The sequence below is a fragment of the Lactuca serriola genome, chromosome 9 (assembly GCF_051521515.1).
Source record: "Lactuca serriola cultivar US96UC23 chromosome 9, Lser_US96UC23_V15, whole genome shotgun sequence".
NCBI lineage: Eukaryota > Viridiplantae > Streptophyta > Magnoliopsida > Asterales > Asteraceae > Lactuca > Lactuca serriola.
In genome coordinates this window covers 217,646,546-217,666,913 of record NC_136416.1, presented here as the reverse complement: position 1 = coordinate 217,666,913, position 20,368 = coordinate 217,646,546, and the positions used below count along the sequence as shown (strand labels likewise).

At 37.0% G+C, this 20,368-nt stretch overlaps 1 protein-coding gene across 1 annotated transcript; it reads right to left on the bottom strand.

Annotated features, from left to right (window-relative positions):
• Window positions 1-2,507: 2,507 nt before the first annotated feature.
• On the bottom strand, window positions 2,508-18,697 carry LOC145076569 (putative disease resistance protein At5g66900). The gene is made up of 3 exons (XM_079022397.1): window positions 18,103-18,697; window positions 2,760-2,905; window positions 2,508-2,717 (listed from the first exon to the last, which is right to left on the bottom strand). Exons 1-3 carry the CDS (start codon window positions 18,695-18,697, stop codon window positions 2,508-2,510), a joined length of 951 nt encoding a protein of 316 aa, XP_078878523.1.
• Window positions 18,698-20,368: the final 1,671 nt, after the last annotated feature.

The following is a 20,368-nucleotide window of genomic DNA, read 5'->3' as shown; positions in this document are numbered from 1 at the left end:
CCGAAGGGGAGGCTGCGTCCTCATCCGAGGTACGCGCTGCGTACTCCTGTACGCCCTGCGTAACCGAGAGGATTGGCCTCTGATCGTCCACGTCGCACTATCCGAAGAATCCGACCCTTCCGACCCGTCCGACCCGCCGTCCCATCCGACCCGCAGTCCCATCCGACCCGCGTACCCAGCAACCCGTCCCATCCGAAGCCGAGGCAGTCGAGGCTTCGGTCATGCATGACGTACGCGTACGCGCTGCGTACGAGCGTACGCCCCGCGTACCGAGGCAGACCAGCCTTACTATAAATAGGATGCGAGGGTTTCCAAAGAAAGGGTTCATTTCTCTTCTCTCTCTCTCAACTTTGCCTCGTTTTCCGTGTCCGTTCAAACCCGAAGCTCTGGTCTTTTTGGCTCAAGTCCCGAAGGTCGATTTTACTCCCGAGATTCCCGAGAATCCCGAGGAAAATCCGTTTCCCGAGACGAAACTCTGCCCGGTTTTCCATCTCGTTATCTCCAAAACTTTCAAGTGAGTTTCATACCCCTTAATCAACCTTTTTAATTATTCTAAATACTTTTATATGCTTTCAAGGGGGGGGGGATTACAAGTAAAACACACGAGTATTATCGTGTGTTACATAAAGAAACTCTTTTATATACTGTTATATATTCAAATCACATGCGATTTATAAACCTTTAAGGAACTTATTTATATATATATATATATATATATATATATATATATATATATATATATATATATATATATATATAACATATGTTACAATAGCATATATCTTTTGAAATATAAATTTGTTGTAATGCACGTATAAACTAAACTTTCCTTAGATTATTCTTGTCTATCTTAGACTCTACACCAAAAATCTATGCTTTCATAAACAAGTGATTCTTTTTCTAGGTATTTCTAAACAAACAAGACACACTTTTTGAAAACTATAATAGGTATAGTTTTACGAACAGATTTCTAACTCTTATGTACTAGAAACATATATTTCAAGAAGTTTACTTTCGTATACAAGAACAAACGTAACATTTTAACAAGTAGATCTGTTTTTATACCACGGTTTTGTGAGACACTAACTTCATGTACGTTCGAGTACACATTTCAAGTCCTGTATTATATACCAGAATCCCTTGGAGGGGGAGCATGGTGTTTGTGTATAGATCTATACGGGCTTGACAACCCGCGCCCTGACTGTTAGCTGCAGTCCACCGTTTGGGGTGACAAACGTCACAACATTCCAACGCCTGAAGAACGTTGTGTATAGGCATTCAGAGTCAATAGTATGGTTATAAAACTCACAAGGGGTATTAAAAATGCATTGATTTACAAGGTTTTCAAACTCATTGGTTATTTTACATTTACATACATTTTGGAAACAAACATTGGTCTTGAGTGAAGGCTACTTTTACACTAGTAGAAAATATAGGATTTTCTAAACACAAACAAACAAAGATAAAACATTTCATTTCATTCAAACATTGTCACTTAAATACTTATGAAATTCACCAGCTTAAATGCTGATCTACTCTTTCAAAATTACTTGTATGTCCCAGGAAATCAGTAAATTTCAGGTATTCATTTCGCTTTTGATGAAGGGATGCTGCGGCGCCAGTTTAATCTCGTATTTTTTGACATCATATTGTAATTGAGTTTTGAACATGTAACTTTTGACAAATGTAAACTTTCAATTATATATATGATGGTTGTATTGCTTTCTTTACTATGTATTCATTTGTTACGCTACCACATGAAGTCATCCGCCCCCGAACGTTTCCGCCGTTTAGGTCTGGGGGTGTGACAACAGTAGTTAGTATGTTTGACGCCTTCGTGGCTCAGACAGGATGTATGTGTTTATGCTAGTTGACATGTTATGCTATGCTATGTTCAGTCAGTTAGCTTCGGACTTCGGTCTGATGGAGGGGACAAGGTCCCAGTCAGTCAGCTTCGGACTTCGGTCCGATGGAGGGGACAAGGTCCCAGTCAGTCAGCTTCGGACTTCGGTCCGATGGAGGGGACAAGGTCCCAGTCAGTCAGCTTCGGACTTCGGTCCGATGGAGGGGGCAAGGCCCCAGTATGTGCTTTATATGTTATTGAATGGTATGTGGTAGTTTGGGGGAGCTCACTAAGCTTCGTGCTTACAGTTTCAGTTTTGGTTTCAGGTACTTCCGCAAGCAAAGGGAAGAGCTCGGGATGATGACATCGCACACACCACAGCTTCAGTTTTTGTCCTGGGAGTTGATACAGTTTTTTCTTAGATATGTTTTGATACAATTGTGACTCAGTTTTCTTACAGTATTTGAGTATGGTTTGAGATACACAGTGTATGGTTTTATTATATGATACTCATATTTACGATTTTCGGTTATATTAAAAATAAAATTTTTTTGGGTCGTATTTTTGGGTCGTTTCACCAACAATGGGTATTTAGTTGATGTTGATATTTCCTGATGTCATAGAAATACCAACCATGCAAATTTTAGTTATTTTGGAAAAAATTTCACTCTACCTCTTCAACAAGAGCATCAGGTATATTTGCGTTTTCACTTTCAGGTTCAGGAAATGCAAAATGACAAAACAAATCGATAGCATCTTGATGGTTCAGAAGTAGCAAATGATATGTACTGAATTGTTGAAATGTTCTCCTAGATGTAGCCACAATCTTGATTCTCGGGGACCTGAACCTGAAGATCTTAACAATGGAATCAGACTATACATCATCCAATATTAATAGTATTCGTCTTGAACTAACAAAACTCCGCCATTGTTTGATTGCGATTTCTTCATTAATAAAATCAAACTTCTTATCAGGATGGCTCTGATGAAGTAAATCCTCTATTATGTCCTTTAGGTTTGGTGCCGGTGAAATGGTAACATAGTAGATGTTGCTGAATTCAGCTGTTCAAATTAGAGCATTATCATGAACAAGGGAAGAAATCGATAAAAATAAACATTAAAAACATTAACATCAAAATTTCAAACATCTATTAAGTTAGTATACTAACAAAGTTAGGGAAACAGTACATAACTTGTACCGATCAATTTAATATAGGATTAGATCATACGTATTTGTTCCCAAATACAAACCGTCATGCATAATTAAAATTTGACAAAAGAAAGAAATACTCAAATACTCCAAAAGTTTGAAAAAAGTACTCTTTTACTTATGCTGTCAAACGAAATACTCCCTCGAATCTAAGTTACACCCATTTAATGTTTATTATAATCATACCGGTTTAATTATTACAAATTGAACAATTATAGTTGTTGCATGAAAAAGTAGTATTTAGTTGCTCTTGCATAGAGACATATATACTAAACAACTTTGTTTTGTTTAATGGAACATTTTAACAATTTTTATTTTATTTTAGATGTAATAGTGATAACCAAGTGTAATTTTATGGATACTATAAAGTCCCCTCTTTAATTGGTGCATGCCTCTTATTGTTCAACATGTGTTTGGTGTGTGCTAAGCAGTTTCCTACTAGATGTATCATTGTTTAACGCTTTGATATGAGCCAAGACATCTCTAGCCCTAGTATCGTTTTCTACACTAAAATTGGTTTAAAAATATGCAAACGGAGACCATCTTTAATGCATTACAAAATCTTTTAAATCTTAACGGTGTTTGGATTTTCACTCAATAACAATGTTTTAAAACCCGGGCTGACCCGACCGGTTCAACCGGTTGAACCATGACCCGGGGTAGAAGGCGGGTCAATTACGAACGTTTTTTGTAAAAATACGGACCGGATCAAACCGACCGGGTTTCTCCTAAACCGCGGTTCGACCGCTTATGTTGAACCAGTTAAAACCGGGTTGACCCGTTTTAATAAGATTTGGATAGTTTGATACAAGTAGCGAACACCAAAACAACAAGTCCTTTGCGGTTTCTTCAATGTTTTTCAATATTTAAACTTTATGGATATCAAACTATTGGTTTTATATGTTTTTGCATTATGCAGGAAAAGTAAAAATATATAAAAATAGAAAAAGATCATAAACCAGGTTGACCCAACGGTTTAACCGGTTGAACCGATTGACCCGTGAACTGGTCGTCACACCGGGTCAACTAAGAACCCGGGTTTTAAAACATTGCTCAATAAGCATTTTTGGATTAGTTTGACACACTTTTTTTAAAGAAAGGGAGGCTGGAAATGAGTTGTTTAAATTAATGTGGTATTATAAGAAGTCATAAATTATCTTTCAAAAGTAAGGAGCAAGGAGTGTGTGACTTGTTAAAAACTTATTTTTCATATAGTCTAGAGTCGTTTAAAAAAATATTTTCTAAACTCATTTTTAACTTGATTATTCGAAAAGCTAATAAGTAAATAAACGGTTTTCAAAGTAAATCACAAACAAAACTTATTTAAATTTTAAAAAATATCATTTATTTATATTAATTTTTTATAAATTTGTCTTCTAATGATTATAATTATCAAAGAGTATTTAAATTTTCAAGGAATTATTACTTTTAAACTATAGCTATAATAGCATACACAAACAACTAAAATGAGTAATTTTAACACAAATATTCTTTTTTAAAAACATTCCATATGATGTTATAATATTCAAAATACCTTATTTGATAATTGATATAAACAATAATGTTAAAAGTTCCGTTATGTAGTTCTTGGAGAGATTTTTCTTCCAAGCAAGCTAGTTCGTCAAAGTTGAACACGTTATTATGAGAGGTTTTTCATTAAATATCTTAAGCAGTGAATTCCTACATCTTGCATGTTTTACGATCATGTATTTATAACTTTGACAAATATATGCGGTTGAGCAAATTGAGCTTTTAACTCTATCACTTTTACTATTTTATCATTTTGTTCTTTTAACATGTAATAAAAAAAATAACACATAATCTAATATATCTCTAAATAAATAATTTGAAAATAACAGCTCTATAATTGAGCCTTTTGGTTAGCAAAAATAACTTTTATCTCCATTTTTAGTAACATTTAATTAACATGATATATATATATATATATTATATATATATATATATATATATATATATATATATATATATATATATATATATATACAGTAAAGTCCTAATATTTTCATCGATTTGATAAGAAAGTCCTAAACTTTATTTTTTTGACAGTAAAGTCCAAATTACCGGCAGTTTTTGACACTTTTACCCTTTTCCCCGGTTAGCCGGTAATTAGGACTTTTTTGTCAACAAAATAAAGTTTAAGACTTTCTTGTCAAATTGTCATTTAGGACTTTACTGTCAAAAAAATAAACTTTAGGACTTTTTTATCAAATCGTTCAAAATATTGGGACTTTAGTGAATATATAATTTTTTTAGTTAGAAATTTAATGGTATGATACTTTTTAAGCATAAGAGTTATTGAAACATTCTCTAATCAGCTAGATCCTATTGAAATCCTTTACGTTTGCTTCTTGTTAAATCGTTTTTTTAATCTCAACAAACCGACATTAAAAAAAAATTGAGATAATCAACAAAGAAAGAAAGAACCAGGGTTGTGTTGGCTTTTTGCAGTCTCAAAAATGGAGAAATTAGAAACCTAAAAAAACGAAATTGCCCTAGCTTTATACAAACACAAACAACACATGCATAGTCAAAAGGGTGTGAATGTGGAGAAGGGAAAGAAGGGCAATTTCGTTTTTTTTTTTGGTTTCTTATTTCTCCATTTTTGAGACTGCAAAAAGCCAACACAACCCTGGTTCTTTCTTTCTTTCTTGATTATCTCAATTTTTTTCAATGTCGGTTTGTTGAGATTAAAAAAACGATTTAACAAGAAGCAAACGTAAAGGATTTCAATAGGATCTAGTTGATTAGAGAATGTTTCAATAACTCTTATGCTTAAAGAGTATCATACCATTAAATTTCTAACAAAAAAAATTATATATTCACTAAAGTCCCAATATTTTGAACGATTTGACAAAAAAGTCCTAAAGTTTATTTTTTTGACAGTAAAGTCCTAATTGACGATTTGACAAGAAAGTCCTAAACTTTATTTTGTTGACAAAAAAGTCCTAATTACCGGCTAACCGGGGAAAAAAGGTAAAAGTGTCAAAAACTGCCGGTAATGTGGACTTTACTGTCAAAAAAATAAAGTTTAGGACTTTCTTGTTAAATCGATGAAAATATTGGGACTTTACTGTATATATCCCTATATATATATATATATATATATATATATATAGAGAGAGAGAGAGAGAGAGAGAGAGAGAGTTAGGTTCAAATATTTTTTACTACTTATTGTGTGCATTCAAGATTGATTATGTACCAATCATTTTAGTTATTTAAAAAAAAATAATTAATACATATTAAATGCTGGAGATTTAATTAATACCTATTATATCTTTAACATGTAATATGTATTAATTACTTTTTTAAAATAACTAAAATGTTTGGTCCAGAAATAATCGTACATACACACAATAGATAGTAAGAACACAATAACCTAACCCTATATATATATATATATATATATATATATATATATATATATATATTATATCTTTAACATGTAATATGTATTAATTACTTTTTTAAAATAACTAAAATGTTTGGTCCAGAAATAATCATACATACACACAATAGATAGTAAGAACACAATAACCTAACCCTATATATATATATATATATATATATATATATATATATATATATATATATACGGTTAAATAATTTTGTAAGACCATGAGACACAATCCTAGCCACTCATTTTGTAGATAAAAAACATTTTTAAAATGCAAAATAATTAAAAAAAATATAATTTTTTTAATATTATTTTCATTATTTATATTTTCCAAAAAAAAAAATTATGGTGTTTAACATATTCTTGTAGAATATTAGAATATTCTAGTAGAATATTAAGAATACTTAGATATCTGACAAATATAGTAGATAACTAGAATATTCTAACATTATAAAAATCACATTAGAATATTTATAGTGTAATATTTTATTTAAATAATTAATTATCTTTTTAAAATTTTTATTTTATTTTGCATTTTATAATTATTTTTAGATTGCGTCTCATGGTCTCACAAAATTAACATGGTCTCAAATAAACCTGAACTTATATATATATATATATATATATATATATATATATATATATATATATATAAGAGAAAAATAAATATACATTGCAGGCTTAGATAAGCTTAGGTACTGAACCACATTAAATTACATCATTTTATTAGCTAAAGATTACGATTAAGGATTCATGATAACAGTTGAAGCTGTAGATTCATGCTTGAATCAATAATTTTAATATGAAAGTAAGAATATTGTTTATCTTCAACCTTCGTGGCAGTGATAAACAATAATGTTCACTACAATGAAGTAATAAACGATAACTAAGGAAATAAAATATTGATGGTTAAACGAATGGATGAAAGAAATGCTATGAAGGATGGTATATTTACCAAGTGAATACCTAACTAAGTATATTTACTAAGTTAAAACGACACAGTTTAGAGGTTTTATACCTAATCTTAGATGTGATTATAACGAATATTATATATAGCTCCAGTAAATAGAACCACTTTATTTATCCATAAATTTATTAAGAGTATCATGCATGTAAAATGTAAAATATTATTTGTATAAAAAGGAAACAACAAAACCATATATATATATATATATATATATATATATATATATATATATATATATATATATATATATATATATGGTTTTGTTGTTTCCTTTTTATACAAATAATATTTTACATTTTACATGCATGATACTCTTAATAAATTTATGGATAAATAAAGTGGTTCTATTTACTGTAGCTAAGATTTTAGGAATTGATAGTATATATAATTTGGGTGTATGTTAAATCCACCCCTTTATTATATTCAAGATATCTTAACATTTTTAGTTTATTGAATTGGTGTTAATATAACAAGAAACAGTTTAGTGAAAATGTTATCCTATAGGTATCGATCTTAGACGAATAATATGTAATGGGGTTCCCTATGTAACGTGACTACTTAGAAGTGAGTAATAAAAAGTGTTTATGCACTTGTTAACACTCAAGAGACAAACATCGTAATTTGCTCCCACCCAAAAAGGTTGAAAGAAATTTCTACACTCTTGTTGCGTATACATGCATAAGCCAATGCATTGACAACTATTCACACATATTTACCGTCAGTATATTAATTGCAATTTTAAAATGTTTATATTATCAGTTAAAAATTTACTCTAACTTAAATCATATTAAGTATCCAATTATATTATGCATTTACAAATAACATTTGTTCACTTGTTAAAAAAATCCATCAGACAAAAATTACAATTTTCTCCCACCCATAAATGTTAAAGGCAATTTCTAAACTTCAATGTGGTGTATATATATATATATATATATATATATATATATATATATATATATATATATATATATATATATATATATATATATATATATATATATATATATATATATATATATATATATATATATACTAGCCGTAGACCCGCGCAAAGCAGCGGCGAAAAATAGTTTCTCATTCGGCAATAAGTTATATACGGAAACATGTTAGATTTCAAGTAACACAAAACATATGCATATTGTTATCGATTAGTTTTACGGCAACAAATAAATGTAACCCTCGCAATAGAAAAGAAACTAAATATTTTGGTGTGTAGTGTACGTTTATAGTCCTTCATTTTAAAAATCATGACACATCCATACGATGTGACTTGCTTATACCTTTATTAGTATTAGTAAAGTTAATAAAAGAGAGAATCAAAGTTAATCTTAACAACCCGGTTTGCTTGATACAAATAAGTCTAAACGGATATATCCTATTTGTAACATCCAAAATTTCAAAACAATTAAAACTTTTCAAATCACCCATTTTATTAACATTGTTGCAAAAAGGTTTTCAATACATTCTTTAACAAAGTAATTTCCCAGGTTCAAAACATAAAACACCAACGCGAGGAACGGTACGATCACGCCTTTGCCTTGTCACAGACTCTTGAGAACCTGAAACATAAAACCACAACTGTAAGCCCGAAAGCTTAGTGAGATACCCCCAGAATACCAACCACATATACGCCTTTCCAGGCCCTGACCTTCCGGTCCTCAACACAACATAATCGCCTTCCGGCCCATAACATATTGCCTTCCGGCCCATAACATATTGCCTTCCGGCCCATAAGCATACAATGCATGCATAACATAACAAATAATCATATAGCAGTTCATAGACAAGAATCAATCAACAGATCACATACCATAGCATTACTCTAAACGAGATACCGGTCTGGCCGGTCACTAGCATACCTTACTCTATGAATCAGTCAACATACTAAATGCATACATACGCCTTTCCAGGCCATGACCTTCCGGTCAACATAGTAACGCCTTCCGGCCCATAACATGCAATGACAACTACCCGGATTTCCCTCCGATAAAAGGGTCGGCCTTGGTGCCATAAACCCTAGCAATATAGTGAGGATAACTCACCTCGAAACTGCCGACTGAACAGATAGCTCAAGCTGCTCCGATCACTGATACGATCTCCACTCCTGGATAGCTGCCAATGCACTGAACTTAAACGATAAACAACAATTACCAAAATACCCCTGGAACCACTGGTCAATCATTGAACAAAGACAAGGTCAAAGTCAACCCCTGACTGACCCTACTCGTCGAGTCAACCCAATGACTCGCCGAGTCCCCATACCCAGAACTTCACTTAACCCGCGACCTAACTCGCCGAGTCACCCCAAGACTCGCCGAGTTCAACGACTCTGAGTCCACTCGTCCTTGACTCACCGATTCCTTAAGATTCCCTTCCTACTCGTCGAGTATCCCCTTTTTACTCGACGAGTTTCTCCTGGAAGAATCGCGGGGCCACTCCGACTCCACTCGCCGAGTCTGAAGAACAACTCGGCGAGTCCCAGTCAATCTTCAAGCCACTCGCCGAGTCTGAAGAACAACTCGGCGAGTCCATGCCATGCAGACGAGCAACTGCTTCCTGAAATTCGTATGGTCCCGAAATACACAATCATGGGACCTTCTGGACCTCTAACCATCCCATTACTGGATTACAAACGTTTGGGAACAATATAATAATCCATCTAATCACCAAATGGGTTTCATAAACCCTAAATTCGTGCACACATCAATATAGCAGAAATGATCCGAAATATTACCTGAATAACGCCCTCTCTGTGTCTCCAAACCTCAGAACTCGATCCCCTTGATATTCCTTTGGCCAAAACTCTTCTTCTTCTTGCGTAACAAATTCTTTAAGGTCCCAAAAGCTTTCTCTCCTGCTCTAGACGTCCACAACGATTAGGGTTCTTCTCAATCGGCCAAAAGACGGAAAATGACGGCCTAAGAGGCGTTATATACGATCCAAAACCAAACGGCTAGGGTTTCTGCTGAACAGCGTCGACTCGCCGAGTCCATATCTGGACTCGTCGAGTCCAGTCGCGAACCCGCGACCAAGTCTGCGGTCCTACTCGGCGAGTCTAGGCTCCAACTCGCCGAGTCCCTTCTCAAAACACCCCTAAATCATAGTTATATCGATATTTGAAATTCCGGGCTGTTACAACTCTCCCCCACTAGAACTAGACTTCGCCCTCGAAGTCTCATTCTGAAAATATCTCCGGATGCTGCTCCCGCAATCTCACGTTCCCGCTCACCGGTCATTCCCGGCCCATCCGGTGCTGCCACCGAATTAATACTAGAGGTATCTCCTTATACCTCATAGCCTCGATCTTCCAATTTCTGATGACCACTGATCTCTCCGCATAATTCAGGCTCGCATCCCTTGAATATCCTCTAATGGAACCACTGCCGACTCATCGGCTATACACTTCCTTAGTTGCGACACATGAAAAGTGTCGTGGATCTGTCCCCACTCCGCTGGCAACTCAAACCGACATGCTACCCGACCTATCCTTGCAATCACCCGAAATGGCCCAATGTACCGGGGGCCCAACTTGCCCTTCTTCTTGAATCGAATCACTCCTCTCCAAAGAGAGGCCTTCGGGAGTACGAAGTCGCCGACCTGAAACTCAAGCTCGGATCGGTGGCTGTCTGCATAACTTTTCCTGTCGGCTCTGGGCGGTCAATAACCTCTGTCTCATCTGCTGAATCCGCTCTGTCGACTGAAGCCCGATCTCTGTACTGTCCATCGCTCTCTGTAACCGAGAATTACCCAAGATGCAACTCTGCTCTAAATCCCAACAATCACTCGACCAATAAGGGTTGGGAAACCATGAACCACCGGATCCCCGATCCAAAGCCCACTTTGTCCATCCCGGACCAACTGAGAGATCCATTCTCACTCTCAGAGTAACTCTCACAAGTTCTCCTCTTGCCATCACATACACATGCTGAACTAGCCCCAACACCCGCAGGTTGGAAGACCCGATACCCTGTTGATATCCTCGAACATCTCCCAAGCTGAACCACTACACCCACCCTACACTCTGATTAGAATCACACTGGAAATTCAAGATTCTCTCTCCCCCTGCACCCCTTCTGAGTCTCGACAGCCATCCCAACCCGGATGGGTTCCTACTTCACTGCCGCGAACGCGATGCTCAAAACCATACTCGAAATACTTTAACCATAACTCTGCTCTGCAGCTTTCACTTCCGTGAACTTGCACTCCCCTTCGGAGTTACACACCTTTCTCTTTTCCTTTTCCAAGGAACCCTCTTGGCCATAATGCCACTCCAACCAGTGCCACGGTGCTTGCCCCAAGCGACACCACCCTTTTTGCGTAACCGCTATTCACATACTCTGGTTCTCATTGCAGGGGCTCTCAGTCCCATGCACTCTCTCCACTCATCAAAATCACTGCCTCAGCTAAACAAGATCACTAACCCGGGGCCAGACCTTCCAATGCAATCACACTGCAACATATACGATCCGCAATCTCAAACTGATCCAACAATACCAACAGAGTCTCCAGCATGACTGGACCGACTCTCATAACACATACTAGCCACTCGAGGCTATACCCTTGTGGGTCCGTACACCCAAACTCTGCGAACCCTTAGGTTCTAACTCTGGGAACCTTCCGGTTCCAGCTCAAGAAACATGCGCAACATAATCCCGTGGGATTAATGCAGTACAACCCATCACGTGCCTCAAACGTACCAATACTCCGATCGCATAATCCCGATTGCTTACTCAAGCTTGATCCCAGCCTCCTCTCAGGCCTCCACAATCAAATGCCCTAGGTCTGTATCCCACCCCGCATACCCGACACTCGCTCTTGTCGGCCTATACTCTGAGCTGACAACGCTGCTGAATCCCAACAACTAAGCACCCTCACATACTCGTCGATCTCCTGGAGAATTCTCCAATTCTCCCCCACTAAAGCACTGACTAACTGCCACCGATCGTCATTAATGACCTTTCAGAACAACCCTGCACAGAGAGAACATTTACACACTGACTGTTTCCCACCAGCATAAGCAACCCTCAACAAAACACATCTCCTCCCTGATCAGTCCACTCAAAAGAATCCGATCTTTCAATTATCCCCTCTACGACTGCAGATGCTACCCGACATTCAACCCAGTGCCGCATCTCCACTAACAACCCTCTCGAACAATAACCAACGGAATTCCCAACAATAACCCGTAACCAAACCCACAACCTGCCAAAGGATGACTACCACATCGAAAACCGCACGAGGCTACCGGCACCAAAACACCAAACTATAACCATACCAACCCATCAGGGAACAACGAATGCCAAAGCGAAAACCTGAAGCACCAATCCATAACCATGCCCAACCCGCGAAATAACGAATACCGCATCGAAATCCACACAAGATACCAGCACGAACAATACACCACAATCAACGCAAGGCAATCCAGACATCAAGAGAGCCTCATACCCGCAGCTGCCCCCGGCACTGCTCCGTCCCCCTCTGCCGCAAGCCGATAAGTACGACTCTGAGCCCTTAGGGCTCCGCTCCGACCTGTCCTCCTCCTGAACCCCTCAAGGTGGCCAGTGCTAGAGCCTGCACCGATCCTGCAGAAAGCTGTGGACAGTTGACCCTCAAATGTTCAACCTGCCGACACTGATAACAAATCCTCAAATCCCGAATTGGCACCGACTGCCGACAATCCCGTGCACCGTGCCCCTCCTTTCCGTACTTGCGGTATGCACCACCGGACCAACAGGCTCCGGTGCCATCCCTCCCACACTTTCCACAAGTGTGACCGCTCCGATCCCCCATTCTAACGTCTACGGTCCTGGACCGTTTCGGCGCCGACTGCGACTGCATCGGGGTCTGCCTCAGCTCACGCAACTGCAACTCAACCTCTAACTCACGCCACATGGCGGCCTCCTGCAACTCCAACAAGGTTTCACACTTCTGCGCAGACACGAACTGTCTGATATCCCTTTTGAGCATACTCAGATCTGAGCCCGCTCCGAAGCGAACGCAGGGCAAAACATCGCCCTCTCAATAAACATCCTGGTGATCTCAGTCACCGACTCCGAATCCTGCTTCAGCTCAAGGAACTCCCGAGCAAATCTCTCCCTCTCATCTCGCGGAACATAGCGAGTACTGGACGTCTCTCTAACTGATCTCCCTGAAACCGCAGCCCTCTGCGCGTCAGAATATGACCCCATGGTCAATCTCCACCAATAGGTCCAGAGCACACCTCGCCCTCTGATCAGCAGGGCATAAACTCGTGGAGAAACACCCCTCCACGTCTGATAACCATCTCATAGCAGCAATCGGGTCCTGAACTCCATCGAAGGTGGGAGGCTTCGCATAAGAGAAGTCCCGATACTGAAAACCCCGACTAGCTCCTCTCTTTGCTGTTGCTACAGCCGCTGTAATTGCCGCGGCAGCCGTCTCTGCGAGAGCCGCATATCGCTCATCAAACTACTCAATCATAGCGGTCCTGATCGACCCAAACAATTCTGGCGACTCAGCCCGCAACAATGCAGCAACCTCATCACGCAGGATCTCGCGAATCCTCGCATCCCGCTCGCTCGTGCTCGTTCGATCGATAACCTCCGACGGCACCGATCCACCCGGAACTCGTTCTCCAGCTCCCGATCCTGATCCGGATCCACTATCATCATGCCTCGAAATCCCCATGTCGAAGACACCCTTCCTATCTCAGACACTTCCCAAAATCCTGGGATCCAACTCTCGCAACCCTACCCCAGAGACCATGGTTTCCCTGATACGCGTATGGGTCCTGTGCTTTCAGTAGTACGGGCCCATACTACCTTCCACACCTACCCATATTTGTATGAAGTACTACCACAATACCCTAGGGAACATGCATAACAACTATCAACTCTCACCACTAGAGAAACACTGAGAACATCCCAAAAGGGACCCTAGGCTACAGGCATCACATATCAGGCAACATTATCATGAATTCCTGAAGATCCCTAGCCTAACTCTAGCATGCTGTGCTATCAAGCTCAAATAAACAATATCAAGTATGGTATCTTGGGGTTACTTACTGGCTCCGGCTGATCGTACCTCCGCATCCTCCTTTTACTAACTTTGAAAACCATTTTAGTTTCTCATTTTAATTTTTCTTTTTAAAATCCTCCTCGATTTGAGACTGGAGTCGCACGAATGTTTCCCCAATTCACTCAAACCAAGGCTCTGATACCAACTTGTAACATCCAAAATTTCAAAACAATTAAAACTTTTCAAATCACCCATTTTATTAACATTGTTGCAAAAATGTTTTCAATACATTCTTTAACAGAGTAATTTCCCAGGTTCAAAACATAAAACACCAACGCGAGGAACGGTACGATCACGCCTTTGCCTTGTCACAGACTCTTGAGAACCTGAAACATAAAACCACAACTGTAAGCCCGAAAGCTTAGTGAGATACCCCCAGAATACCAACCACATATACGCCTTTCCAGGCCCTGACCTTCCGGTCCTCAACACAACATAATCGCCTTCCGGCCCATAACATATTGCCTTCCGGCCCATAACATATTGCCTTCCGGCCCATAAGCATACAATGCATGCATAACATAACAAATAATCATATAGCAGTTCATAGACAACAATCAATCAACAGATCACATACCATAGCATTACTCTAAACGAGATACCGGTCTGGCCGGTCACTAGCATACCTTACTCTATGAATCAGTCAACATACTAAATGCATACATACGCCTTTCCAGGCCATGACCTTCCGGTCAACATAGTAACGCCTTCCGGCCCATAACATGCAATGACAACTACCCGGATTTCCCTCCGATAAAAGGGTCGGCCTTGGTGCCATAAACCCTAGCAATATAGTGAGGATAACTCACCTCGAAACTGCCGACTGAACAGATAGCTCAAGCTGCTCCGATCACTGATACGATCTCCACTCCTGGATAGCTGCCAATGCACTGAACTTAAACGATAAACAACAATTACCAAAATACCCCTGGAACCACTGGTCAATCATTGAACAAAGACAAGGTCAAAGTCAACCCCTGACTGACCCTACTCGTCGAGTCAACCCAATGACTCGCCGAGTCCCCATACCCAGAACTTCACTTAACCCGCGACCTAACTCGCCGAGTCACCCCAAGACTCGCCGAGTTCAACGACTCTGAGTCCACTCGTCCTTGACTCACCGATTCCTTAAGATTCCCTTCCTACTCGTCGAGTATCCCCTTTTTACTCGACGAGTTTCTCCTGGAAGAATCGCGGGGCCACCCCGACTCCACTCGCCGAGTCTGAAGAACAACTCGGCGAGTCCCAGTCAATCTTCAAGCCACTCGCCGAGTCTGAAGAACAACTCGGCGAGTCCATGCCATGCAGACGAGCAACTGCTTCCTGAAATTCGTATGGTCCCGAAATACACAATCATGGGACCTTCTGGACCTCTAACCATCCCATTACTGGATTACAAACGTTTGGGAACAATATAATAATCCATCTAATCACCAAATGGGTTTCATAAACCCTAAATTCGTGCACACATCAATATAGCAGAAATGATCCGAAATATTACCTGAATAACGCCCTCTCTGTGTCTCCAAACCTCAGAACTCGATCCCCTTGATATTCCTTTGGCCAAAACTCTTCTTCTTCTTGCGTAACAAATTCTTTAAGGTCCCAAAAGCTTTCTCTCCTGCTCTAGACGTCCACAACGATTAGGGTTCTTCTCAATCGGCCAAAAGACGGAAAATGACGGCCTAAGAGGCGTTATATACGATCCAAAACCAAACGGCTAGGGTTTCTGCTGAACAGCGTCGACTCGCCGAGTCCATATCTGGACTCGTCGAGTCCAGTCGCGAACCCGCGACCAAGTCTGCGGTCCTACTCGGCGAGTCTAGGCTCCAACTCGCCGAGTCCCTTCTCAAAACACCCCTAAATCATAGTTATATCGATATTTGAAATTCCGGGCTGTTGCACTATTATCCACTTTAATATCTAAAGTTTTAAACCGAAAAATAATAAGATTAATACAACCATATTTCATGGAACATGAATAACAAATGGAATACTAATTTTCTATTAGTCATAAATCTTGCATAGATATTTTTTTTAATATTAAACAAAGTATTTGATTTTACAACTTATTGGTCAATTTCAATTAGAGGGCATAAACAATAAATAAAGCTTAAAAAAATTACAAATAAAATGGTTTGTATAATGGATTATTTGTTTTATTTTAATTGGATAAGAGATCGGGTCAAATTTTTAGAAGATATAAGATTTCAAAGGTAATTAGATTAAAATTAATATTATTTTATTCATGATTAGTTGTACTTTATGCGTAGAGAGTTGAACGTCTTAAAAGAATAATATTATTTTATTGGATCTATTTATAGAAATAATAGGATTTCTTTTATAAGTTAGTAAAGATATATATATATATATATATATATATATATATATATATATATATATATATATATATATATATATAGGGTGAGGTTCAATAGAAAATCATAATTAACTAAGGAACCAATGAACAAATCTTTTTTTCAACTTTTAGAACTTATTTTTTATCAAAAAAAAATCTAAAAATATAGAAATTCATAACTTTTTATCCTTATTCTAATGATATAAAATTCGATTTTTTTTAAAGTCAAATTTACAATGTGAATCTTTGAAAATTCACAACGTGAATCTGGATTCACACGGTGAATCCGAAAAATACTTTTCACATTCACAATGTTAATATATGAATTTAGATATTTTTTTTCGATAAAGAATAAATAATTATGGTTTTCTATTGAACTTTTTTTTTCTCTCTCTATCTATATATATATATATATAATATATATATATATATATATATATATATATATATATATGCCGATGCATTGTCATATATAGTTGAAGGCAAGCTTCAAAACAAATATCCAAGGTTTGTATAAAAATAACTTGTAACAAACTTTATGAACTAGAGAATGATATGTTAGCCGATAAGCCGATATACATTTGTTATCTTAAATTAATAATAATAATAATCACTATATTTTGGATAGCTATCACAAAAATCATTATATTTTGGAAACTTCATAAAACTCGTTATATTTCTTATAATTATATAAAAGTTTAAGTTTTTTTTTTTTACACCCAAGATATGATGTCACAAGTTTTTAATGTTAACATGTCATGTTCGCATGCTATATCATCAAAACTACTATGTTTTTCATGTAATATCACCATACAACCTGGTTGATCGATATAATACGCAAAAGTATAACAAATTGGTAAAATGAGTGTCCATCTTGTAACAAAAAATAATGTAATGTCAAAATTAAATTTTTGTATAAACTTAATGATTTTTGTAGAATTTTCCCTATAATTTAACCAAATGTTCCCTTCTCAATTAATATGATTAGTCCGAAATATGATGTAACAATTAGTGGTTGCCAAGGAGATGTTTTTGCAGATTTTCTGTTTTATATAAACAAAATAGTAAATTTTGACATGTGGTATTATAAAAGATGCTTGCCGTGATGAGACATTAATTAGATAAGATGCGTGCTATTTATTTCATGGGAATATAAATAAAAAATTCAGTTATGTTGGAATTTTTTCAAAATCAAAATATAATCTAGTTCTTTGCAACGCTATATTGATGATGGAATAAGTTTGAATACCTTGAATATCGTGATCATCCATGAGCAATCTTACCAAAGTAGTCTTCCCACAACCCCCTGCAGCCGCAACAACTACAACTGATTCTTTTAGCACCATCGCCTTCAAATCCTTAAGTTGTTCTTTAAACAATGAATTCAAGCATGGAACCTTATCATTTTTCTTCTTTCTGTTTTTCACATCCATTTTCTCCAGCAGATCCTTCATATCCCTCCGCAGACTCTTTAAATCCTCAGTGATCAATATCTGAATATCAATCTGACAGAATGCCAGAAACGATGCATTAAACTCATCCAACTTCTCGGAATGAGTGTATCTCTTGTAGATATTCCATTTGATATGCTCACATTCCCGGACAAGCTTCTCCCCGTCTCTCAGCTTAGAGATAAACGCTTCTTTTCCCCGTTTCGTTTTATCCAACTCTTCACTTAATTTATCGATTTCTTCGAAGGCAGGCATGAACTTCATTATGATATCTTGTATTTGAAGGAGTTTGGATTTAAAGTACCAGGTTTGGTTTATTACGTGTATGATGGCATCTGATAACTTAGAAACCGCGTCTTCGGCCACAACTCCTACCAGAACTGCTTGCGCCATTGATGAATTACTGCAGAGCAAGGGAGCTTTAAAACTAAAATAGTTATCACAATAGAAACTGTAATTACCAGGGTAGGGGTTGAAGATTATTAGACAAGTTGGAGATAAAAGAAAACAGGGAAATCGGGAGAACCTTCGCGCCTTAGACCATGTTTATAGAGGCAAGAAGCATATAGCCATATATTGCAACAAATAAATGAAAATGAAAATACTACATTCACACACAAGGAAGGTCGTCCGACAAAGAAAAGTCACGAACCCAACTTTGCTACACCAGATAATATACTTATTAAAAAAAATAAAAATATATCAAAATTAGGATTTATAATTCCTATAAATAGAATATAATACGGAAGACTCTTTTTTGCTTAAAATGTGAACAATTACAACATACGTGTTAGTAGTTAGAAAGAATATTTGCATGATTAATTTCTTGGAAGGAAAGAAGAAGATGGCATTGGTTTGCATTTTTTATGTTAAATTTGTGCTCTACTACCATTTTTATTGCCAAAAGTTGTTAGCTAATTGACCATTTTGTGTATAGATTCTAACTGCCAAATCAAGGGAGGAAGATTATTCGGATACATCCTATATTCTGAGACAGGCTTCACCTTTTATGAATATCAAGTATCAAAAATATAAAAAATTTTGTGTGTGTTCATCATTTTTGAGAACTTAAATTAAAACATTAAAGATATATTAACTTATGGTTTTCTGTTTTAGGTTTGAGAATGTTGAAGAACAGCCTACCAATGAATTTGGCAATAAGAAACGGACCCAAACATTGCCAAATGCAGAGCAGTCTAAAAGAATGAAGTTCAATACCAATGAAGTTTGTATGGTATTTTTCTTACTCTAATCTTTCAACATATATGCATATATGCGTATATGCATAAGTTTTGTATTGCGTACTTTAATCTTTCAGGATAGTGAGTTTCAAAGAAGGTTAAACAAAACTAGCTTATACTACATATTTTAGGGTTTTATATATCTCACTGGCGAATTATGCACCCTATATATTTCTTCTTTTATCTTTTACTTATGCATGCTTTGAGCTTAATTAATTATTTACAGTAAATACTGTTTTACTTGTTTTGGGATAAAGTTGACTCCAAAAAAAAGTCAGAGGTTTTTGAAGTTAAAGATTCATTAGTTGAGAGTCCATGTAACATCAACATAGAAATAAACAAGAACAAATCTCTCGAGGCAGATACTAATTATTTTGTAAAGACAGCTAGAGAAAATCATATTCTTCTAAAATTCTCTAGAGCTTTGTGGAATGTTCTGAAATAGTATAAGAACAAACTAGAGGTAAGTTTGTGGAGAGAAATTTACTACGTTTTTATGATCTTTATTACTCTAGTTTTGTAATATTCTTGATTATTGAAGACAGGCTAGTGAATAAGAAGTTAACTCCCTAAGACGTAGCATGAGTGTGGAAAAACAAATGAGTTGTGCATTGGAGACTGAATTGAATCTCATTAAATGTGGGAGAGAAACCAAAGCATATGTTCTTGTGGTTGAAGAGAATGAGTCTAAAGTCACATCAAGAAACTGCTCACCCACTCATTTGATGTTCATGAGGTCTGTTACTTGCAAAATAACATCTAATGAATTTGAAAAATACACAATATGCTTTCATTTAGGATTTCTTTTCTCTCCATTATTCCT

Coding starts and splice junctions, on each gene's coding strand:
- LOC145076569 (XM_079022397.1), bottom strand. CDS start 18,697: ATGGCGCAAGCAGTTCTGGTAGGAGTTGTGGCCGAAGACGCGGTTTCT. Junction 2,906..18,102: donor GGATGATCACGATATTCAAG/GTATTCAAACTT, acceptor TAATTTGAACAG/CTGAATTCAGCAACATCTAC. Junction 2,718..2,759: donor TCAAACAATGGCGGAGTTTT/GTTAGTTCAAGA, acceptor GATGATGTATAG/TCTGATTCCATTGTTAAGAT.